General features: G+C 38.1%; 1 protein-coding gene across 1 annotated transcript; it reads right to left on the bottom strand.

The window, feature by feature from the left end:
* Positions 1-1,340: 1,340 nt before the first annotated feature.
* Positions 1,341-25,123, bottom strand: antxr1d (ANTXR cell adhesion molecule 1d). Its single transcript, XM_084391346.1, has 18 exons — positions 24,863-25,123; positions 22,338-22,409; positions 22,191-22,262; positions 21,987-22,068; positions 21,865-21,895; positions 21,703-21,776; positions 21,516-21,584; positions 21,324-21,404; positions 19,905-19,965; positions 15,709-15,807; positions 15,456-15,525; positions 11,426-11,504; positions 10,955-11,050; positions 9,918-9,956; positions 8,775-8,873; positions 8,108-8,275; positions 7,924-8,004; positions 1,341-1,763 (listed from the first exon to the last, which is right to left on the bottom strand). Exons 1-18 carry the CDS (start codon positions 24,997-24,999, stop codon positions 1,518-1,520), a joined length of 1,656 nt encoding a protein of 551 aa, XP_084247472.1. The 5' UTR covers positions 25,000-25,123; the 3' UTR covers positions 1,341-1,517.
* Positions 25,124-25,875: the final 752 nt, after the last annotated feature.

Raw genomic sequence — 25,875 nt, 5'->3', positions numbered from 1 at the left:
GTGAACTGTAAGTTATGTGTGGAAATAAAGGGAGTCCGAAAAATAAAGCTAAACCATGCAGTTCCTAGTTTCTCATTCTAACTCGTTATCTATAGAATCTGGCTAAGCATTAGTATGGATATTCACATCATACAAGGATTTTTGTTACTTTTACACTCCCACATTTATCTGATTGAAAAAATGATACACAACAAAGACTGACCAATCCTTCATGCAACATTTTTAAAGATGATGCAATCTTGGAAATTGACCAATCTTTGAGGATGACTTCACTGAAAAAAAAAAATAATAATAATCATGTTTTGGTTTACGCATAAGCTGGCTGTGTTGCTTGCTCGGCTGTAGTTGTAAGATTTGCACAAATTTAAATAATCTGTAGAATTAAAGGTGTTCAAAGAAGAGCAAACAGGCTTGAATAAACAATAAACCTTAGGCTTTTGCACATTTCACTGCCAGTGAACAACTGTGATTGACTATAAAGCTTGTTCAACACAAGTTCAAACAATTTTAGAACCGAATATTTATTCCTATCTTTTATAAATTTCCATAAAAGGGGGATAATATTGTTCTTATTCTCATATCATAGGAGAAAAACAAATTTATATTAAAAAAAATGAATAATGGGTACAGAAAAAAGAAAAGAAAAAAAAATCCAACCCATGTCCATATTATTTATAACATTAACATTTTCTTGCTGTATAGGACTACTATTAATGACCATGATCCACAAAGCAAACCACAAAATATATTATATGAAATATCATGCTAAGTGTCCAGTACCAGTGGTGGACACCCTGTCATTTTAAATTCAAGTGCCTACCAGGAACTCAAAGCTAAATAAATTAGAGGTTTGTACTGCCCCGCAGTCACAGCAAGTCAAATTTTCTTTTTAAAGATGTGACCAGTTAATATTATACAAATTAAAACAGGGCATAATGTATACCATATTCATTCCACTATCCTTAAACATGTATTCATACTGACACATAACGTCATGCAAAATCTGAAATACAAATACCCCAAGTCAACATTCAACGTTCTTAAGTGCATTAATTTTGCATGTGTAATAATCTCATGCACTGATGCAGTCCCTCTTCCAGTGCCTCTGTTTATAGTAAGAACACACACTCTTAAAAGTAAAGGTTCCAATAAAGGGTTTTCGCAGTGATGCCAGAAAAGAACAATTTTGGGTTCCCCAAAGAACCTTTCAGTGATCAGTTTTTTTTTTTTCTAAATGTGAAGAACATTTAAAAAAATATATCTAAAGAACCTTTTTAAATTATAAAGGCCCTAGAATGGAAAGGTTGTGGATGATAAAGGTTCTTCATGGAACTATATATCCCAATAAAGCACCTTTATTTTTTAAGAGTGTTCCACAGACACATACTCCACATTTCATTCACTCCAAATCAACATCAAACTCATGTATCTGAAACTGTGGCAAACCAGTGGCTTTAGTATATATCACAAATTTGAATGAGAGATTTTAGGGTAGCTGTGAAGGCCCTCCATTGTTCTCAATGCCTGTTCCCAGGGCAGGGTGGAGGTCGTGAAGGAGGGGGCCCGTGGGGGCCTGGGGGGGCCCGGGCTGGTGGAGGTCTTGGGGGTGAGCGGTTGATGGAGGGTCCCCGGGATGGTGGTCTTTTGGGCGGGGGCTGCATAAGTGGCTGATGGTCTGAAGGGGGCGGCGGAGGTGGAAGGTGGCTGCGTGGCGGTGACCTTGGCTCCTCTGCTTTCACCCGGGTAAAGTTGATGCATCGCCCCTATGGACACAAGACAGATGGTGGGATCACTGTCAGTTCAAAGCTGAAATTTCATTGCTATCAGAAGCTATAACTTCTGGGGATAAAACGAAACCTGAACTCTTTACATATTTTGTATGGATACATTGTATTTTTAACCCCTGAGGTGACAAGTTCAACGCGAAACGCGTGGGATTCAAAAACAAAAGCTAAAGCGCTGGTGCAGCTGATCCTAAGCTGAGTTCTCTTGCTTGCTTTCGCTCGAAAATGCCCAGGAGATGAACCCACAGCACTTCAGACATTCAGAAACTCAGCTGTCAACTGCAATTCTGTCCCTAAAATCATGGGGGTGGGGTTGAAGAGTTGCAGCGCTGCGCTTAAGGAATAATAGCTATTTGTGAAAACGGTGTTGGAACAAGACACTGGTCTCTGAGAAAACTTACATTCTTAAAGATGAAGTGATTCATTGTTGTGAATTCACAACATTCAGAGAGGGTTCAAACTTTGGGACTGACTGACCAAAGCCATTCAAAACCCACTTTACGCTTCATTAAGTGCATAAAATGAAACTCTGGATGACTCAGGAACCACTTTTGTCGGGCCTAAATAAAAGTGACGTATTCATATGCAAGTGCATGAATGGAGGCAAAGCTTTAAATCTTCTTCTTCTCAAACACAGTATACGTGGCTACACGCAATAAAACATTTTGAAATCGAAGTGATAAATAAACACAACTGCTTGAACTTTTAAAAGGTATGTTTCTGAAAGAAGTTTCTTATGCTCACCATGGATGCATTTATTTGATCAAAAGTAGGCCTACTGTAAAAACAGCAATATTGAGAAAATATTCAAATGTAATTTATTCCTGTGATGAATTTTCATCATCATTACTCCAGTCTTCGGTGTCACATGATCCTTCAGAAATAATTCTAATGTGGTGGTTTGGTGCTCAAGATACATTTATTATTATTATCAATGCTGAAAACAGCTACTTAATATTTTTTCAGGATGGTTTAATGAATAGAATGTTCAAAAGAACAGCATTTACCTGAAACAAAAACATATTTTGTAACATTATAAATGTCATTACTGTCATCAATTAAATGCTTACTTTCTGAAAAGAAACTTGTGAATGGTTGTATATTGTAGATAGTATTACTGAGTATAATAATATACTTTAAGAAATAAATCACAATATTCAATATTAAAAGAATGAATGGTAAACAATCAAATATTAGCTAGAAATGCATGCCAGCCATGGCTAATAAATCACAAACACCACAGCAATTGATACTATCACCTTCAATAATAATAAAAAAAAAGCACAGTGTGAACTAATATGTGTCCTACTCTGATCTTGCTGAACTCGAATTACTTTCACTCGAGTGGAAAGGAGAGCGGTTAGGGGGGAGTCAGTCTCTGCCATGCTGTTTGAGCTCAGACAAACAGATGGACAGTTTAAAGGCCACTAGCTAAACTGTCACAGGAAAGATTCCCTCTCTTTTGTTCAAGGGTCTTAGAGGACTGAGTCAGGATACGCCTTTTTATTGTGTTATAGTAAAAAGGGTGGTCTCAAATCACTGACTATGCAGGAGTGAAACAGTAACAGTAAATATGAAACAGACGGACAGAGAGTTCTCCATGTAAGGGGGTGTCTGTTTTCTATAATCGTTGTCTGAAAGTGTTGGGATGGTTTAAATACATTGTGAGATTGGCAAGCAAAACTGTCAGTTCATGTATCTTTCTCTTTAGCTGTTCAATCTTCACATACAGATTGAAAACTGTCACAAGTTGTGACACAAGTCAACATATTGCTTGCAAATAAGATACCATTTACCTTTTAATAGCAACATGCTAGTGATTTTTTTTAAAGAAAAAAAAGTTTAACTTCATAATATTTAAACAAAATGTAACAACTTGCTCCACCTCTGAAACAACTTTCACTTTTGGTTAACCTCACCAAGCCCTGTCATTTTTAAGCCTTTTCCCTCGAACCACCTGTCATATAGAGAGCACTGAATGATCAGTTTTGGTTTGATTCTATTAAGGATTGTTATGTTGGGTTTCCATGTTTTATGGGGACTTGACTTTCCATAGACCATTGTTTTTTACTGTACAAAGTATGTATTCTATCCCCTAACCCTAAACCTCCCCATCAATTAACATCCAGCATTTTTACATTTTCAAAAAACATAATTCTGTATAATTTATAAGCTGTTTTCCTCATGGGAACCAAAAAAATGTCCCCACAAGATCACAAATTACTGGTATTATTATCTTAATGTAAATACTAAAGAAAGACCTGATATAAATGTATTACATTTAAATATTTTAAATGATTTATTTAAAAAAAAATAGGCTGTAAAACACCTGTATAGATTGTAACTGTTCAACTGGCCCCTGATGGAAAGCAGCGCCTTGCTAGTGTCCCGCAGGTAATTTGAGTTTGAGACCCCTGATCTAAAGCCAGTAGAATCTTGTAGCCTGCTGGGGGTCATCCACAGTAGTTAAAACACCATATGGACAGATTTCTCTTCCCCACTCCCTCCACCCACATCTGCATAATATTCATGAGTCTCCATTCTCATTGGGCCCATATGCTCACCCTTGTGCAGGCCTGTTGCTGTGCTGCTCGCCAAATTGTCCTTTTCGCTGCACAAGACCGGCAAAGTGATGGCTTTACCCCCCAGCCAGACAGACGTGAATCAATCACCACCACCCCCCACCAACCTGACAATAGCCTATCACAATAATACTCAGCTCCCCCTTTGCCAAATGGGCCCCATGTCATGTTATAGGGCTCTCTGTTTAATAAGCTGTTAAATCAGACCACCAAGCATTGGCTACGTGAGGGTTAGACCCGCACGTGAGAGGAGAATCCTCGAGAACAGTCGGAGGAGCATGTCATCCACCTTGACTCGTAAATTATGTATTTCCTTCTGTTAACCAGAGTCTTTCTTGACACAACTTTTATATTCCTGTGGGTCATTAGGAAAAACAAAACAAAAACACTCTCTGTTCCACAGAGTTTCTTTGTCTCAATTGTAGATGGCACTCAGACGTGAGGGGGCAGATACTGAGCATGTGAGGTGAAGCTTGTAAACCGGCCAGACAAAGACTTTCAACAACAAGAGCTTCTTTCTTTACACAACAACTATAAGTGAGTAATAAAGCAAAGCTGTCACCTTTGCATCACAATGAGTGCACTGAAGCCAATGGGTAAAACGTTTGACCTAGGACTCATCTACATTATCTCAGGTTATACATGTTAATGTATAAAGGGACAGTTCACCCAAAAATGAAAATTGTCATCATTTACAAACCTGTATGAGTTTCTTTCTTCTGCTAAACGTAAAAGAAGATATTTTGAAGAATATGGGTAACCAGACAGTTGACGGCACCCATTGACTTCCATAGTATTTTTTTTTTTCCTACTATGGAAGTCAACAGGGCCTGTTTGGTTACCCACATTCTTCAAAATATCTTCTTTTGTGTTCAGAAGAAGTAAAATCACTATTTTTTATCGACAATAGTGGCTAATCCAAATTAGCACAGTTTTACTGTAGTAACAGTAACTGTGGCATTTTATAGGTAACTGTGGATGAGTTGACCAATCGAAAAATAACAATTCCGTATGCAATAGGTGTAAGAAACATGACCAATCACAATCCAGAATGCAAATAAATGCCATGACATCATTGCTGTTACACTTTGAATGCAGGAGCATCCTATCAGTGTAAATAAATGGGAGATTTATTGTAAAATTTAAATATAAAGATATACAAATATAAAACTTGACAGACTAAAAATATCCTCATAATAAATGTTTAAAAGAATTACAATTTTAAATGCTGAATTAACTGCAAAAGTTCAATACTTATGCTTGAGATTTTGAAGTATGTGTTATAAACGGAGAAAAATGTTAACTAATTTAGAGCAAATCCCTAACCAACGTGTTTGACAAATATCAATACAGTGCTGCTTTACAAGCAGTATAATGATAAGACTGTTTAGTTGCAATCCATCTTTGAACTGCTCGAGACTAGAGCCATGCACATAAGAGGCCCTTTGCTAGGAATAGAAAACAGAAGAAAAGACAAAGAGGAGACAGAGACAGAAAGAGACAGACAGAGGATCAGTCACAGCTAGGGAATGCAGTGAGTTATAAAGAGAAAGACGTGGACTAATATAGAGATTAGGCCGTCTGTAGCTGAGCAGAGGTCTTGTTTGGGCACAGCGAGTTGTTTGTGTCTGCTGTCTAGTGGGCTGCAGGTGGGCATGAAACACACAACTACGCCCCAAATCTCCCTGAATGGCACAGCTGTTTCCATCCAAACCTCGCCCTTTACAGAGTCTGCTGCCTTTACCAGCACCATCTAAAGCTCATGCAAAGTACATTGAGCAGCTGGACATTGCCGGTCCCTCAGACAAGTGGCCCATTATGGAGCAGTGAAGAATAAACCTAAAGTAAATCAGATCGGTCCATCTACAGTGTGGGAACGGACCTATAGTCTGCCCATGTCAATGGGATCATACTGTACGGCCTGCGGCACTGCGGTCCACATGAAAGATGCCTTTCACAGAAGCACAGATGTGTTGCCATGACACAGCTTGTGCTGATGGAATAATGCGGGGTGCAAAGAGCAGGCCTCAGACACCGAGGGACGTCTCTTACAAAAGGCACAAGAGAATGAGAGATTGTGCTCGGCCACACGACTGCTCCGTGTGAGGAGGAATTAAGAGCAATGTAATTACACTGCTATTTCCTGTCCCGGCTACTGAGCACGCTCAGTTTCACAACAGCTCTGTTCCAAACACAAGAGAACTGCCTCACTTCCTTCTATAGCAGCATCCCAGCATACACAGAACACACAAATTGTGGATCACATATTCATTTTTTAATCATAATCTATTTATATTGATACATTTCACTATGGAATCAATTATTATTATTTTAAATGAGTCTCTGATGCTAACCAAGCCAGCGTTTACTGTTTGTAAAAACAGCAATATTTCAAAATATGAATACAATTTATTATAACTATTTTCTATTTTAAAATATTTTAAATTGTAATGTATTCCTGTGATGGAAAAGTGTATTTTTATATTTCAGTAGCCATTACTCCAGTCTTCAGTGTCACATGATCCTTTAGAAATCTATGCTGACTTGGTACTCAAGAAAAATTCTTCTAATTTAATTAATATTAATATAATTTTTTTGTGGAAACCATGATACATTTTTAGCATTCTTTGGTGAAAAGAAAGTTCAAAAGAACATACATTATTTGAAATAGGAATATTTTGTGACATTGTAATTGTCTTTACTGACATTTTTGATTGTTTTAATGCGTCCATAAGCGTTAGTGAATTGATAATCTATGTTTAAAGCTTGTTGCAATGCATTTTGGATTGGCGTCTCTGAAAAGCATACAAATGATGCATTACAATTGGGCCAAAATTCGATATCTTGAGAGCCGGCATAATCAAGTTGCCTGGTATTTGGAGCAGCCATCACAATCACGTCTATGATAAAATGCTGCCAATGGAGGATGTTCACTAGGTTTTGGAACAGAAACAAAGCATGTGAATACTTGAGAAATGCCATTCATCATTTCATAGAAAAGTTACTGTAAAACATTTTTTTCTAAAATCCACATAAAACACTTGCTCTGAGATAAAAAAACAACAACAACAACACACTGTAAAAAAAATTCTAACCTCCCCAACTCAATTTTCTAGTGACTGGTCACATCTAAATTTTTCATTTGGCCCAAGTGAAATTATGTAAATTATAAAAATTCAATTCACAGAATTTCACTTGGGCCAATTGAAAAATTTTGATGTGACCAGTCACTAGAAAATTTTGAGTTGGGGAGGTTAGAAATTTTTTACAGTGCAACAACAACAACCCTGCAATAATTTTTGCATTTTTTAAAACATAAATACTTTAAGCACTTTAAAACAAACCACATTTTACATAAACATATTTTTTTCCTTTCCAGATGACACTGAAGGTGGATTCAGTCATTCAAAAGAGCCGCTTATTCTTAGAGAAAATAAGAAAAACAAAGCAGTATGAAGCTCAGTAGATACTGTATTATGAAATATTCAAGCCAAATTTTCAGGCCACTATTCTGAGAAGGAATTGGGTCTGTAAATTGAATGTGTTCATGGTTGTACCTGATCTCCGGGCTGGGGTCTCATGAGTGACACCTGGTCGTATCCTCGACGGAAAAGGGCACACAAAGCATCCAGTTTCCCCTATTACACATAGAATTGTTCTATTAAAACCTTTTGACCTTAAAACATTTCAAAGATTAGACAGATGATTTCATATTACATTTTATTGGAAAAACTCCTGTACCTGAATAGGACTGTACCACTTTCTGTGATGGGCAGGTCTGTGCCCATAAGGCTTTCTGAGTTTGGGTTCATAGGGCTCGAATTCGTCTTCAGGCATTTTCACCACAGCGTTCTTCGGCTTCTCCAGTTTAGCTCCTTCCTCCGTGGAGCCCTTATCCCCCCAGCGCACCTAAAGACCAATGGAACACAGTCCACTTATGAACCACACAAACTATGGAAAAATGTGGTTCCGCATGAAAACAATATTAAGAAGCCGTATTTGCAGCAGTGGAAAGGCTTGCATGTTTCAATGATCCTGAGAGCAAAAAACATTTCACGCAAGCTTGCATTAACACTACTGTGTGTAAGAAGTGCACTTAGGTACTATAGCTGTAAAAAAAAAAAGTTGTGTATTTTACAAAGAACAGTAATGAATATGTCCAATATTGCTACCTTTGCAAATTACAGGAGTAAATCTACAGGCATCAGCATGTCTTATGATGTCACATGATGTAGTTTTGGCACGAGGCAGACAGGGAGCATTTAAGGTCACAGTGATGTGTTCTAGTGCCTTGAGGGTTCATAACATCACTCGTCACGTGTGGTCTTCATCCCCCTGTAGCCTGTGTTAACCTATGATCAAATGACACCCTATATAAAGCCATATCGTGTACAAAAATATGCATCACCTCCATTCTTTTGATTCCCCCAACTCCTCTTCCTCCATAGTAGGATGCATCTACTGTAGGCCATTTCTTTTTGCCCATGCCATCTTCATCATCGGACTCCTGTTGAGCACACAAAACTTATGTAAAACTAATATCACACTAGTAAAAAATTTGCTAAATGACTATGAATCAAAGTCATATAAACATTCCTTTTCTGTTTGTTTTGTTGGAACTGTCTTTTAAAGGGATAGTTCACCCAAAAATGTTCTATGGAACACAAAAGAATAAATTTTGAAGAATAATGGTAACCAAACAGCTGCAGAGCCCAACTGACTTACAAGGGAACACCAGGGAAAAATACTAGGGAAGTCAATGGGGTCAATCAACTGTTTGGTTACCGACATTCTTCAAAATATATTTATTTGTGTTCAGCAGCAGCGAGAAATTCATACAGGTTTAGAACAACTTGAGGGTGAGTAAATCCCTTTAAATTTGCCGTTAGCAAACTCAGCACATTAGCCTACACAGAAAGAATAAACACAAAGACACTGTCAAATAATGTTAGTTAAAAAAGTAGCAACCACATTGTGTCTCCAAATCAAAGAGAAGCCTTAGAGACAGAGCTCCTTGTTTGCGCTTTCAGTGGTGAGAAGCACAGATGCACACACTAAAGCCATTTCCACAAAGCTCTTTTATTTCCTATCAGCCTCAGTGACTGCTTGCCTTTGACCTCTGGAAACAAAGCAAACACAAGAGGATCATTATGAGCCCTTTTCCCTGAATTTTGCCATTCAGTCATCCTGCGGTTGAGCCTGTGATTTGCACTGTGTCCACTTACACTGCTCACTTGTCTTTATTTACACGGCTGTGCCATAGAAAATGCCCTTAAATGGTGACGGACAGCTTTTCAAAGCAGTTGCACTCATATTTAGTAGCTGATATTGGCAGTGTTAGGGAATGTGGTTTACAAGAAATGATGGCATTTCTGGAATGCACTGGATTCAGCTTATGAGAGTAAATCGTTTTATAATTTTTTTTGAATTGTCCTGACTCCTGATTCATATCGGCTCTAAATTTCCATGGTACGTTTGAGTGTATGCTGTGCCTAAATACACACATACACAAACATGAGCACAAAATGAGGTTAGAGGGAGTTAGACTCACAGGCACAGGGGGAGGGGGTGGAGGCACTTCCTTGATGACCTGAAAGAAAAATAATTCTTAGCGAAAGAATGTAATCTAAGCAAAGAGCAGTACAGTACAAACAGAAACACTATAAATAGTATATTATAAATAATAACAGCATTACATTGCAATGATTGCATTAAGCACAATCATCATTAATGTCACTGAGGGAATGTTACAACATTGTTAAATCATTGTTTTTAGTATTAATAACACATAAAGCATAATAATAATTAATATACCAATATTGTCAAATCACTGTTTAAATGTGTGAATAACACAAATTAATGCATGATCTATATAATATCTAGAGCTGCTGTAAAGCCAAAACAATCTGTTATTAATATATTATATTATTAATTATTAATATTATTAATTTCCTATTATCACTGCAAAGCTGCTTTGAAACAATCTTGTTAAAAGCGCTATATAAATGAAGGCGACTTGACTTGAATAACAATAATATATACTGACAATGTTAAATGCATGTTTAAGTGTGTGAATAACAAATAAACGCCTGATTATTATTAATAACAAGGAAGAATTTACTCACCCTCAAGTAGTTCCAAACCTGTATTAGTTTCTTTCTTCTGCTGAACACAAAAGAAGATATTTTGAAGAATGTTGGACTAACTATGTTGGAAATGAACTAACATTCTTCAAAATATCTTCTTTTCTGTTCAACAGAAGAAAGAAACTCGTTCAGGTTTGGACCAACTTGAGGGAAAGTAAATGATGACAATTTTTTTTATTTTGTGTGAATAACAAATAAATGCATGATTTATAAATAACAATAATAAAAATTAAACTGCTAAAAAACTGCTTGCATACATTTTTTGCTATGGCTGCAAGTGTGATTGTGAGTCTTTACCATATGTGATGTTTTGTGTTATCTTATGCAATGACATCCATACATTTTAAATTGTGTTTTAATTGTCAAAACACTTTTTTTTTTTTTTTTACCACTGTAAATGTTAATTATGTACAGCTTCGACCTGTGAGACGTACAGACGTACCACTGTACAGCACAGAGGCCAGAACCACCACATCAGAACCAGACCCAACAACAGGAAAACAGCCAGCAATGAGATGAGCAGGATAGTCCCATCAAACTGCACTCAGAGAGATACAAACATACATCTTCATGAGTATTTACTGGCATGACACAAATAGTAAGGAGAATGAAGAACAGGGCAAATGGCTGCTTCCAAGAGATGGAATTTGTTTTTTTGTTTTTTTACTGCTGCTAATTTTAACTTACGTGACAAAATCAGACTCCTCTGATGAAAGAAAGCAGAGGAGACCTCATAAGAGAAAAAGAAAGGGTAAGAGAGAAGGGAAAAGGAACCAAACAAGATGTAGACAGCAAACAACAATGTCAAATAGTCTTTGAGAAGACATTCAGGGAGGTTGAATCATTGTCACGCCAATCTGCCATTCATGTTTTTACAGGCAGAAGTGGTTTTGTCAAAGGAAGACAGACTTACACATTCAGCAGTAGTGATGTGCACTGAACTTGTGATGTAGGACAATCCCTCATTCATGCTAACCTGCAGATATATCACCCTGAAACACAACAAAAACACCTCAATCACACCTGCTGAAAAAGGCAAATTCATTGCATTCCTATGATGGACATGTGTGAGCTTGTTATGTGGTTATTATTAAAGCCGTTAAGATCAGCATTTTCTTGTTTAAATGTGTAATCTGGAGCCAGTTAATGTATGGTTAATGTATGTTTCACACAGCTGCCTAAATGACTTCCAATGCATTCCTCTTGGATGGATAACAACTAAACACTCAAAGACCAGCAGGCTGAAATCATGTAGGAACAGGAACTTGACTAATAACTGCTATCTAAATTAGATCAACTATGCATTTTTATATCCCGGAATACAAACAACAAGCCAAAGGGACTGGCAGGCTTTAAAGGAGATCTCAATCATCCATGTTCATCTATGTTTATCTATCATCTATGTTCTCAAAGTCACAAATGAGATTCAATGGGAATCAAATTGAGAAATCTTCTGCTTCTCAGGATTTTCTTCTGATAAAAGGCCCTTAATAATGTCACATGTGTTTGATCTAAAGTCTAAAGGCTGCATTTGTTTGATTAAATAAATAAAAATAGTAATACTGTAAAATATTATTACAATATTGTCATAGTTATCTGGACTCATTCATCTTTAGTTTCACTTTCATGGACTTTCAGTTTTGTTTTCATCCTTTATTTGAGTTTTCCCCGGTCCAGAACACAGCCGGACCCAGAGTCTGTTCCACCACCATCGACCACAGAGGAAACCTGCGAGCCCCTCGCAGAGCTGCCACACGACATGTCAGCCAGTGCCCGAAGATAAGAGGTCAGCGCGGACCTTCGCCCCGGAAAAGGAACCACCCAGTGAGTCTGACCAGGGATGTGAGTGAGCCCATGACATCAGTGGCCTGGCTGATTGATTTCAGCGCAGAGGTATCGTCTCCCACTCCATTTCAGATTTTTCATTGCTGTTTCTAGACAGCACAGACACCTGCATGGACAATGTATTTTTACCTTCGACCCTGTCTAGCCTTCATCTGCCTCCTGCTCAGCCAGTTCTCCAGCCCTCTGCTGGAGGTTGTCAGCCCTTCATCTCCTGCGATGCCAAGCACTCACGTCTAGCCTCAGGTCCTACAATCACCATCAGCGCCTGAGCGGATAAATCCAGTGGCTCCGCCTTAGATTGTCTCGGCCTGTCGGCTCCACCTTTGCTCCTCCCACCTTCGGCTCCACCAGACACCCTCGGCCTTACTTCTTCACCAGGTTCTCTCATCCCACCGGCTCCCCCTTGGGCAGTCGTCACTCCACCCTGGTCTTGCGGACATTCCGCTATGCTCTATTCCTCTACCCTACGGCTGCAGTAGGCTCCTCTTTCCCTTCGGGTATGCCTCGGTCCTCCATCACACCGGTATTGCCTCAGTCCTCGGGCATCGCCAAGGCCTCTTGTGTCAGCGATGTCAATCTTCTCCATCTGCGCCCTGGGATCCATCGGCTCCGCCTCCGTCGGTCTCCGTTGGCTCCTCCCTCGACTTAACCTTGGGCTGTCGTCTCTGGGCGTCTTTCGTCTCTTTATTCCTAATGGCAAAGCTGTATTTTCAGTAGCATTACTCCAGTCTTCAGTATCACATGATCCTTCAGAAATCACTCATATGCTGATTTTGTGCTCAAACATTATTATGAATGTTGAAAACAGTTGTGCTGTTTCATTTCGAGGAAACCATGATTAATTTTCAAGTTTATTTGATGTATAGAAAATTAAAAAATAAATCATTGTAATATCATAAATGACCACAAACTTTTTGAATGGAAGAGTAAATGTTTTACATAATGTTAATAATATATAGTGATTACATGTGATAAGTCTTATTTTAAGATCTTCAGTAAAACATGTTTTATAATCCTGTGATAAGAAAGAGATGAAAAAGAAGTATTTGTCATGTGACTGATTGACAGTCTATGAAGACTTGTCTATGGACATCAAAACTGACAATGCCACGTCCAGTTCCCCCTGACAACTTTTTTCAAAAATGGAATTTCTCCCAATATCAGAGATGTTTGGCTCTACCATGGGCATTCACAGCGCTGGTACAGTGGAAAAAGTCTCAGCTTTCTTGATTTAGGCGACACCTCTTCCTCTGTATTGGTGGGGGAGAAGACAGAGCTGAATATAAGTTACTACAGGGGTATTGCCCCAACTCCTCACTGTCGGTCCTGCACACCCCTTCTAGTGCCACTCTGTTGGCAGGATGGGGGATGGGCTCAAAGGGGGCACAACAGGATAAAGGGGGTGGTGGTGGTGGGTGGTGGGGGGTGGGGGGGTGGTGGAGGGAGGTCCAGTGACAGATCCATCTCATTTTCCATCAATCAGGAAGCGGCTGGCTCTTTTTGAGCACGTCTTCAGGAGGCCACTCAGTCACCACGCGTTTAGGTGACAGCACTGACAGCTTCGTCTCAAAAGACGTGGATGCAGAGGAGTAGGAGAGGGCAGACTTTGCCCTAAAATTGCCTTTTTCTTACCCCTTAAAAACTCAAATGGCCTTTTACAATGGAATCAGTTTATACAGACATTATTTGACTCAATGGATGGTCTTATTACTGTGTTATTACTATTACTTATTTCTCCCAACATCAAAGTTTGCATAACAGGATGGAAATATGTTTAATTTCAAGACTCTCCATTGGCTCTAATTGGCCTAAATAACCCCACCCTTCCTTGTAACTGGATTATAATGGAATGTTTCATCTCTGTTTTTCCCTTATCAGAATACATACCACATCTGGCTGACTTTTGAGAGACCCAGACTCTACGAGATCTCTGAAACCAAATAATGGTATGCAGACGTCATTATATCGCGAAATAAACATCATCTTAACAATATGAATAATACAATATAAATATTAGATGAAAAATTTAAAAATCTAAAAGTTTAGGTTGGAGAACTATAATTAGAAAAATAAACTGAAATGAATATAAGTTAAAGCTGAAAAATATAAAAATAATAGAAATATAAAAATAAAGGCTAATTCAAAATATCGTTTTGTCTGAAAAGAGAGAGTGAGTCTTTCGTGTGAAACGAAATAAATAAAAATAGTGCTGGTTTCAGTATCCGGATGAACGGACTGATAAACAGTACAGTGTTGCCATGGACGATTGTGAAAATTAAGAAATATTTGACGGATGTTGGATGGTGCAATTGACCAATCAGAAATCAGTATTCTAGAGAATTGTAATAAATAAATAGAAAAACGATGCATTCCATAATCTTGGGCAATGTTGTTATTAATCCACAAATGTGCATTATGATAAAGTTTACAACAAATTTGGCCAAGAACACATCAATCAGTCACAATAGTTTTGAATGAATGTAAAACGCTGAATATCGATATGTCAACATCAGCTGCCATATAGTGTGTGGAGTGATATATTAGGCTGACCAAGATTAAAAAAAATATCCCTGTTTTGCTTAAGGTGGCATGAGACGCTCCTTCATTGGCATCTCAAGGAATTTTCCTGACAAGAACAAGACAGATGAAATCCTCAAGGTGTCTAGAGCCGCCGGTACACATAATTATTTGGAGGGCTCGCAGGGAAATGAGCCGCCAGCAGCAGCTCATTTGTTGTAGAAGGCCTGAAAAGTAACCCGTAGTCAGTCTCCGGGGCTCGGCTCCGGCTGATGTGGATACGGTCGGCTCTGTGTTTTAACTGTCTGTTCTTTTCTTTCTCAGCTCAGAAAACCACCGGAGCTTTGGGCTAACATGCACACTCACTAGAAACTTCTCATGCAGGTCAAGCCCATGGTGACTAATCTCTCAGAGAGGCTAATTATACGCTCATTTTACGTATTATACCACATGGCTGTTGTCTCTATGTGTTAGGGTGCGTGGAGATTGACTTATAAGAATAATTCCAAATGACATTGACCCAAATTTTTCAAGGATACCAATGCATTAAAAAATATAGTGACAGGATGAAGAACACCTACTTTCCAGCCTCATTTATGACTGGCGCGGGACAAAGAAGCAGCGTATCTTCAACACTGACAGGTCTTTCATCTGAAAGTTAATTGCAAGAAAAAGAAAAAGGTATATTTTGATGACACTTTTTTATTGCTATAAAAGAAACAGTCATACACATATAGTGTTGCATACATTATTTTAGTGTTTTGTTAAGTCTTAAAAAATGTGTCATTGGAAAATTTAAGGAAAAAATACTGTTTGTAATGTAATATTACTTACTCAGTGTAACTGTGTCATTGACTCTGAAGCTGCACAGAACCTGATCGATGTTTCTGGCATGCAAAAATCCATTTCCCCTCACAACCACTTGGAAAGAATCTTGAAAAAAACACAAATAATAATAATAAACATTTAGCAAGTCCCTTTACTACATAGTGAAATTCCTCTGCTTCTTTTCCAGAAAAAAGGTAACCAAAAAGTAGACTAAATATTGTTTTTATGTACTATTTATACTGAACTATAGTATGACAAAAATTCCTACACAAGGCGGTGCCTGTTTTTTAGATCTTTGTCTCATGTAGACCTTTAAAAAAAAATGCCATACTGTGAAATTATAAAGTGTGCTCAGCCAGAGGGCAGGTTTTCTTATTTTTTTTTCCACCCTTAACCTTTCAGGAACACTCAACTCAACCGGGCAAATGCATATGCTCCAGTGGTGCTAATAATAAAAGTGAAGAGGTTCACAAATCTCTTGGAGTCGCGTAGCTGGGGGTGCTGCGTTGGTGGCCGACAAAGCTGGCTGGCTGACCTTTGAGACCCCCCAGGCGATGCTGTAGACCCTCTGACGGCTGCTAAGCAGCATATGTTAGAGAGAAAAACACCCTCACTTAGAACCTGTCTCAGCGGGCGTCAAAGGATGCAGAGCGGATGTGACCTTACTCGTGGCACTGAGGCAGATTTGAGTGGATTTGTACTGATTCATCTCTGAATAATGCTACACTTTTACAAAATGTTCTGGTTGTAAACCTTTAACATTTAAGTGTGTAAAGTTCACAGGATGAAAAACATTCTGTGCAGTGTGCCATAAGGAAAGATAGTGGTAAGGAAAGGTCAGGAGAATATCACTGCTGTGAGAAATAACACTATACTGTGAGTCTCAGTTCTCTTCTGACAGTTTTTACATCAGCATTTAAAGTATCAAATCCTAAATATAGTAGATTTTTATTTTACCTCCAATAGACACCTAAAAAAGCTTTTTAAAAAGCCTTGAAGTCAATTTAACTTGCCATTCACAACTCACTGCACTTATATGTTAACAAATATGTTAATCAAGAATCGATTGGATTGTGTAAAGTGGCCATTACATATCAAGATGGAACCAACTCTGAATGAGAGTTTGCTAAAATAATGCCTAAATAAGCTATTGGTTACCATTATTCAATAGCCCACATTGCCTAAGTGACATTCGCAGAAAAGGAAAGCTATTTCAGAGAAAGAGTTATTGAATTTTCATTAAAGTTGCGATGTAACAGAAGTAGCGATAGATCTTTTTCCGTATTGTGGCGTACATTTGAATGAAACAGATTAACAAAAAAGAAAACAATGCTGATTCTGTCCATCAGTTGTTGATTGGATTGAGACAGGACAGGCTGAATGTGATTTTGCAGTCGATTGTAATAGAGTAGTGGGTTTCAAGCGGAGTAAATGAATCAGGGAGAAGTCTGTCGTTTCACCAAAAGATCGAAAATTACGAGGTAAATTAAACAAAACAAATTAAACGATGAAACGTTCACAATAAGATCATGCATTTAGAAAATAGATTTAGGATTATAAAGACAATTTTATTCTTTGGAATATCATGCATCTAAGAATAGATCACAAGACCAGGAGTGTGCATTTACAATGTAAACTGAATTAATTTAAATATCATGTTGACTGTAAAGTCCTTCATCCAGTATATCTACATGAGACCTGGCGATTAACAAAAAGGCTGGCCACGGGAAAATTTGAGTGAAAAGAATTCTCAGCATGTCTCTTGTCTTATCATGGATCTACCAAAACAAATTCCACTCCCATCCGTTCCAATTAACCTGTCATTTCCTCCCTAATTATACTAATCCCGTCTGCCATGCAGAAGCCCCTCTCCACCCCACCTCTGCGTCTAAATTTGCCCAGCTCCCTTGCTCATGCCTGCTTAATGTGACGTCCATACAACTGAAATGGCTAATTCCATTTAATTTTAGAGGCCGGGCATCAACATCCATGTCCTTTTCTTCCCGCGTTACTGTCAGACATGGTGTGTCGGGTTCTGACAGGACAGCGCAGGGGTAAAAAGGTCAACACTGGCTTGGCAGCGGGCAGCGCTGGCAGCGAGATGGTGGGCAGGGGCTGGTACGCTGTCGGCTCACGCCCGTTGTGCTGCACGGGAGAGCTGACGCTTCCCATCCACACCTGAGAGCTTGATGGCTCGGGCTGTTTAGAGCAGAGGTGCCACGTCCGAGCACGGACACTTCAATCACTGCCCGAATGGGGGATGGGGTGCAGCAGAATCACAAGGGTTAATCAAAGCAACGATTGCTGTCACGTTTGATGGCTGGGCCTCCTCTCAAAACAGCGAGTGATGGCCTGTTTGCAGGCTGCACGGGCTGGTCACTTCTCATCAGTTTGATCGCTGAGTCTGTCAGACACTGGAACTGCCTCCACAGCACACTAAACCAAAACAAACCACTAACCACGATCAAATGAGGCCCGCGCATCTAATGAATCTTCGGCTAAACTGTAATATTTCGAGGAATATAGCACACTTATGGCTAATAGCAATTTTCACAGTGCATTACTTCAAGGATTGATTTAATTACACAACAATATGTTTAATTAATTATGACATTCATTGTCATGCAATGTTTCCATTAAGGATTATGTTCATTAATCATGCTTATCTATGTGGTCTGGGGTCATCAACAAAAGAAATAACAAAAGATATTTGATATAGGGATAATTCACCCAAAAATGTAAATTATTTGCTCACTGTCATGTTGTTCTAAACCTGAGTGTATTTCTTTTTTTCTGTAGAACTCAAAAGATTTTTTTTTTTTTTTTTAAATCTCTCAGTATTTTCTATGCATACAATGAAAGTCAATGGGGTCCAATGTTGTTTTGGCCTCACTGATTTTCATTGTATGGACTAATAGAGTTGAAAACATTTTTCAAAATATCTTTTTTTATGTTCTGCAGAAAAAGAAATTCATACAGGTTTGGAACAACATTTGAACATTTTTGAGAGAACTATCCCATTAAATCTAATCTAATACAAATAATGGGTAACACTTAACAGTAAGGTCTCATTTGTTAACATTAGTTAATTTATAAACTAACACAAACTAACAGTACGCAATACATTTGTTACTGTATTTGTTCATCTTTGTTAATGTTAGTTAATAAAAATCTAGCTGTTAATTTTTGTTCATGCTAGTTCACAGTTCATTAACTGATGAGCTAACAAAACTAACAAAACTAACTATGAGCTAACTATGTGCAATATATTTTTTACAGTATTTATTAACCTTTATAATGTTAGTTCATAGCTTGTTCATGTTAGTTAACAGTGCACTACCTAATGTAAACAGACCCAAATTTCTATTTTAAAAATGTATTAGTAGATGTAGAAATTAACATTAACTAAGATTAATAAATGCTGTACACATTTGTTTCATTGTTAGTTTATTTTACAAATTAAAGCTTATTGTAAAGTGTTACCGACTAAACAGTGTGAGTGTGTGGTCAAACTGCAGGGGTATTGTTGTTTTAACCATCATCGTTTGCCAGTGGTCACTGCATGCCCTCTCTCTCTCTCTCCCTCCGTGTGCTTCAAGGTTTGATGTCCCACAACGTGACAGAGAACTTATTGTTAGGAATGCTCAAGTGAAATAAGAGAGCTGTGTTTTTTGCCTGGCTGGTTCTTCCTGGCCTAGTTTGCCACATCGGATCTGTTGTCTAGCCGAAGTGCTGCCGAATAACTGCGGTGCAGTTCCGCTCCGCCTTTACCAGTGAAATGCCCATTTGTTTAATTGGCTGCTGCTCAGCAGACAGGCCTGCCACATTGAGCACTGGTGTGTAGGCCAGAGAGGATGGATGTGGCTTGACATGACCTTATTAGCATGCACTTACTGCGCGAGAGTGCACTTACAGCGCCGTCTCCTTGGTGATGCGAACAGGCGGATTAGCTCTGCCCAGACATGATAAATTTTCATTTTCTGGTGAGTGCAAGAGACCGCAACTCGTGAGCCATCATTACAACGCTTAGGGCTTTCACAAAATTAGCACAGCTTTTTGTGTATTAATGTTTGCGCACTGTCCTCTCATATTCTTTTATTAACATCCTGATTTAATGTACAAATCAAGATGTAAATATAACATTTATTTTTAATTATAAAAAAAAAAAAAAAGACCATGGCAAGTGCTGAGGTGACTCTTACCACCAGCGCATACACTGGACGGCTCAGCTGCTAAAATTTCAATGCAGGATTTCTTGATGATCTAAAAGAAGAAGAAGAAAAAAAAAAAACAGTGCTTGGGTGATTAATAGTCAATACAGACAGACCTTAGCCATTTAAAGGAGCAATCACATTCTTCAACCAAATTCACTCCCAGATGCAAACTGAACTACTAACTGGTAATGCTGTAACATCACTCTCTGTAACGTCAGTAGCAAAATTGTGAGCCTGGATCACAAAACCAGTCACAAGTAGCACGGCTATTGTGGCAACAGCCAACAATACATTGTATGGGTCAAAATTATCGATTTGTCTTTTACGCCAAAAATCATTAGGCTATTAAGTAAAGATCATGTTCCATGAAGATATTTTGTAAATTTCCTACCGTAAATATCTAAAACATTTATTTTTGTGAGTGAATGCAGCACAATCGCGAACATAAATGGACAACTTTAAAAGCATTTTTCTCAATGTTTCGATTTTTTTGCACCCTCAGATTCCAGATTTCCAAATTGTTATATCTCGGCCAAATATTGGCCAGATATATATCCTTTCCTAACAAACCATACATCAATGGAAAGCTTATTTATTCAGCTTTCAGGTGATGTATACATCTCAATTTCAGAAAATTGACCCATGTGACTTGGGATATCTCCAAATTGCAACATTATATCTTGCAATGTTACTAAATTCTTGTGATGTGACTTCATAGGTAACACTTTATTTCGGTAGTCCACTTTATACATTGTACTAACTATAAGTAACTTTGCAACTACATGTCAACTAACTGTCATAAATTTGCAACTACATGTCAACTAACTCTCAGTAGTAGTAGACTGTTATATTAAGGTTAGGGTTCATAGAATAAGTTGCCAGTAGGTGTGTTCGACCTGAAGCGGTGCTGCACAGACCAATCGGTGTATGACTTCAAATTACCGCGAGAGCGATTCGAAAGCATTCAGAGCCGCTCTGGCGGTACTTTGATGTCATACACCGATCGGCCTGCACAGCGCCGCTTCAAGTCGAACACACCTATTGTCTCACAACGTGACTTTATCTAGCAACTTGACTGTTTAACTCACAATATGACTATATTTAACAGTGTGACTTTACATTACACAATGCAACTTTATTTCATATTTAAAAAATGTCACTTTACTTTACTTTTTTAATTCCACACTGTGGTGGCTTCCGTCCTGGTCCCTTATATTTCTTTTGACAAAAATATCTGACTCCAACTGAGTTAAACGGTTGGCAAGGCATCCATGTTTGTTGATAACAGCCACGAAATGCCAACTCTTGCAATTTTAAAAGTGACTCCTGTATTCCGTACACACGCAAAGGGATAATTTAGGTGATTCACTCCCTCATGGACAGAGACAGAGAAATAGAGACACTTACAGAGTCTATCATTCCTTCAAGGGCCTGGAATCCTCCAATAACTGGGAACACATGCTCTATGGTGTCTGCAATTGTGGCCAGCTAAACAAGCAATACAATATAGTCAATACAGGTTAACTGAGAGAACGGAAAAGTTATTATGGTTCAAATCTGAGGCACAAAGCAACTCATTGTACAATGTTGTTGTGTTACCTGTGTCTGATTAAAGTCTTTTACACCCACACAGTATACAATGGCTCCCAAAGACCTAGCTCTCTGCGCCTGCACATGGACGGGGAAAACACAGTCAGCTCTATTACTAAGCAAATGCCACTGTCAATTACACATCTGCCAGAGAACCCGCCACATCCGTTACGACATCACTGGCTTGTGTACTTGCCTCTTGCTGTGCTGTGACAAACTGATGGTCGTTTAACTCCCCGTCCGTCAGTGCTATGATCACACTGGCTGTCCCTGTGAAATAAACATCATCTCATTGAGGCTTGATTTTCCCATAGTAAAAGTGTGAATGAATTGCATGGTAATTCAAGGTGACGCTTACCATAATTTCCATGATATATCTGCTGATTTGCCTGCAATTTGATGTTTACAGCATTAATGCAGGGATTTTAACCATAGCAGAGGATTTAAATTGATTCAGTTGTTTCAAAAAGAAAAATATACCTCTTCCAATCCAAGATTCATATATGTATCACCTCCTGGTATTTGTCTCCTCAACACATTTAAGCCTCTGGTAATATCATCTCTGAATTACAAATGTTGGAGGAATGTTATAACAATGCAGACAAAAAATGTGTACTTGTGTGCAACATTAGTGGTGTTTTGGACAAGTGTCCATAGAGGACCTGGATGCGTGTTTGGTCATACCTATTCTCTGTGAGTCTCATAATCGTGGTTCCACGAGTTGAAAAGACAATGAAGGACATTCGTAACATTGGGCTGTAAATAAAGATTCACATATTATTCCATAAAGGGATTACAGGACAATTGTGCATCAAAACTATAGAACTTTACCTTATAAATTTCTCCGCAAGATGCTCCACAAAGGAGTAAATTTCAATCCAGTGGTTTTGGACACTTCCTGATCTATAACAAAATCAAACATGTGTGTTGAAAAACAACATGCTTCAAAGAGTTAGAGGCTAATATCTCTTCTGTGCATTATAATGGCTACCTTAAACACAATTACATATCAATTACCACCTTTTCTTATACTATCTGAGAGTAGCAGGTCCTTAAGTACTCTATAAAATGCGCACATGCCACTAATTAATTAAAGGCCCCAAAGCGCTTCCAACAAGAGCTAATTGCCTTTGTGCCAGATGAATCTGCCTCCTGCTAGCAGCGGGCAACACCCCTTCCTCCTGGAGCCAGCCATTTGAATGGGAACAGATGGCAATGGTTGAGTGTAACAGGTTGAGGACCTAAAACAGAGCTGGCATCTACATCAGCATCCAAAAAGGCTCACAGCTCCATCTCTGACAGGGGGTCAGGAAACATAAAACTGGACATGTGGAGCAATCAATGCTAATCTGATGTCAGTTCTAAACACACCTGCTAAATTAACACTTGGGCCACACTTATAATGTATGAATGGTACTGCATTAGATTAGAAAATATGAAAGTGCCATATAAGGAAACACAAAACAAGCACCAAAAGAAAGTTTCTCAAAAAGATGTTTGACAGCTTTTAAATGATAAAACAACAAAGCTTTGGGACACTTTCTGGCTGTCAAATGTTAGTGGAAAATGTCCATAGTTAATGGGATGTACTACACCTGCTGGTTACTCTGCTAGGACACCTGTGTGAACTGAATTGACTCCATATACTGTTACTGCATTCACTAAAAATCTGCTAAAAAGTGGCAGATGATATTTGATATTTTGTTATTTAATGCAAAGGCATTCAGGCCTTTTTTAAGTGTGTACAAATACAGTTTAGGGCCACTGAAATAAATAATTGCATTGAATACACAGTGGTGGTATGCAGCAGTCTAGAATAACAAGACTGTGCTGGTTTCCTTTGATGCAGTTTAATCTTGGTTTGATCTCTTTTCCTGTGAGCTAAGGTCAATCTTCAGCAAACCACTGACTCTGAATGTTGTTATATTAGAAACATCAGCTCTGTTTGCAAAGTATGTTTTTATTATTATTATTATTATTATTAAAAAGGAGCCCTAAATTAAAAGGAGTCCTATATAATGACATAAAACTAATTCTCATTCCACTGATAATCAAAGGTATTGTCTCTCTGAAAAGCACTGCGCCTGTTTTCTTTCCGAAAACTCTCTGAACCGATGGCCTGATATTTACAATTAGTGTAGGTTCACTGAGTGGCATTTAAGGCCCCAAAACTTCAGCCAAAACCATTCAGCTGATTAAAAGTGTGAAAGTGTGGAAAAAGCTTGATGATGCATGCAATCCCATAGGTCTCTAAAGGCATTCAGAAAACTTTACAAACAGAAGCGCTAACTGTGAAGTGTAACTAATATGCATGTGCACTACAAATGGTGCAACAAAGGATTATAGTTGGAAGAACTGACTATGTTTTTATATTGATCTAAATTCTTGTTACCTGAACTCAAACTGGAATTCCTTCAGATTTCACACAGATGTCACTACAGACAATGCAATGTTGCTCTTGAGCCTTTAGTTCAGATTTGACTAAAATCTGATGGCCACAAAACGGTTCGTTTTATAACCGACATACAGAATGCTCCAGCATGTTTAAGCTTGTTTGAGTATTCACTCCAAGGTGCTATAGTATGAGAAGGATGCCACATACTCCTCGCTTACACTCACTACGAGCTCATTACACACTTAAATATTAAGAACTATTTCCATTATGCAAACATTTACATGTAAACAAATGGATGCAGTTGTAAGTTTTAATTTATCTTGACATGACATGATACTTTTTTGCAACTGGGTATTTGTATTAGATTTGTATAATAGTGCATGATCTTATATCATGATGAGGTATATTTCTTTGCCTTTTATGAGTGAGACGCCCCTGAGATAATGATGTGAACAGCACCAGGTGAGAGAAAATCATGCTTGTTAAAGAGTCGCCTGAGGCAAAGAGTCCTGTCCTCCTGCTGCGTCTAAAGCCATTTGACAATAGAATTTTTTTTAGGAATCCATAATTAGGAAAACCATAAGCAACATTGCATGTTAATTTTGTGCAGGCAGTGCATGGTTCAGTGTTTTATGGTTTGGAGTTTTGTTTAAACTTCATGTCAGTTCCATGAGACATTGTTCTCTTATCCTGCCATGGTCTCCTTTGGGAATAGCTCCAGATCTCACCGGACGTTTCCTGCTAGTATATATTCCTGCAAATTACTATCATTTTAAAAAATATCAACAACTTGTTTGGACATCAAAGCATTTGGATCAATTCAGCAGTTATTCGGCTGTCTAAACGAATGACTTTTGTTATAATAGCGGTCCACGCGCTTCTGAGGGCGTCGATCAGAGGCGTCGCGCAGCAGTGCGCGGTGAGAAGAGAATAAGATGCCATAAATATAAAGGCCACTTACTTGTCGAGGACAAAATACAAGTCGAAAGCACCTTGACAAGACCTCTTCTCTTCCTCAAAATAAGGCTCAGCTTTTCCAGTATGAAGACTAGGCATCAAAATCACTAAAATACCCACAAGAATCAGAGAACGTGCCATTTCATCAGTTGAATCTATCCAAAAGCACTGGGATAGAACTGCTTTTCATATTAATCCTGCAAAAAAAAAAAAATGAAAACTACTCTTTTCCATCAAATTTATTGAATGTCTTGTCACTGTGTTATTTTCGGCTATCATCTGAGTCCGCTTTCAAAACATAGAAAGCTCCTCCTCAAGGAGTAATGTTTGGAGGAGCGACCACAGACCGGACAGCGAGCAGGCAACAGCAAATAAAACTTCCTCTTTCCGGGAGAGGGAGACTTCAGGCTTCAACGAAATTTCTTAAATACTATTTTGCTATTTATGTTTAGTGCTATATTTTGTTTAGTGATTATGTATATATATATATATATATATATATATATATATATATATATATATGATCACTTAGCAAAAATGTGTATACATAGCACTAAACATAACATTAAATAGTATTTAAGAAATTTCGTTGAAGCCAGACTTCTCCCTCTCACATACACACAGTTACATATAGGCCTAGATATATATAATATATAAATATAAAAATATATTTACTCACACATATTATGTAAACAAACTTTTATGTTAGATGTAATCGCGATTAATCGATTTGACAGCACCAATTCGGCTGTTATTCGAACCAGTCAAGCATTATAATGCGCAATTAATCTTTGAAAGTAAGCCTATATTTTTTCATATATAAAATAATCAGATAAGAAACCATTTATATTTTATAATCAATTAAATAAGCCCTGTTAAAAATTATGGACCACAAGAAAAGACAGAAACGTGTCCATAATTGGAGAATCATCACAAAATCTAATCTACAAAATTTTGATCTACATTGGCTACTCGTTATGATTGGGTTTATAACTCAGAGACCCGTTTTAAATGTGC

This window comes from Rutilus rutilus, assembly GCF_951802725.1.
Source record: "Rutilus rutilus genome assembly, chromosome: 20".
NCBI classification, from domain to species: Eukaryota; Metazoa; Chordata; class Actinopteri; order Cypriniformes; family Leuciscidae; genus Rutilus; species Rutilus rutilus.
This window is presented reverse-complemented; position numbering and strand designations above follow the sequence as displayed.

Bases quoted from the DNA above. Each gene is read 5' to 3' on its own strand.
- antxr1d (XM_084391346.1), bottom strand. From the start codon at position 24,999: ATGGCACGTTCTCTGATTCTTGTGGGTATTTTAGTGATTTTGATGCCT. The intron at 22,069-22,190 runs GTATGACCAAAC...TTTGTAATTCAG, and splicing joins ATGAGACTCACAGAGAATAG to AGATGATATTACCAGAGGCT. The intron at 9,957-10,954 runs GTACGTCTGTAC...TTTTTCTTTCAG, and splicing joins GGCCTCTGTGCTGTACAGTG to GTCATCAAGGAAGTGCCTCC.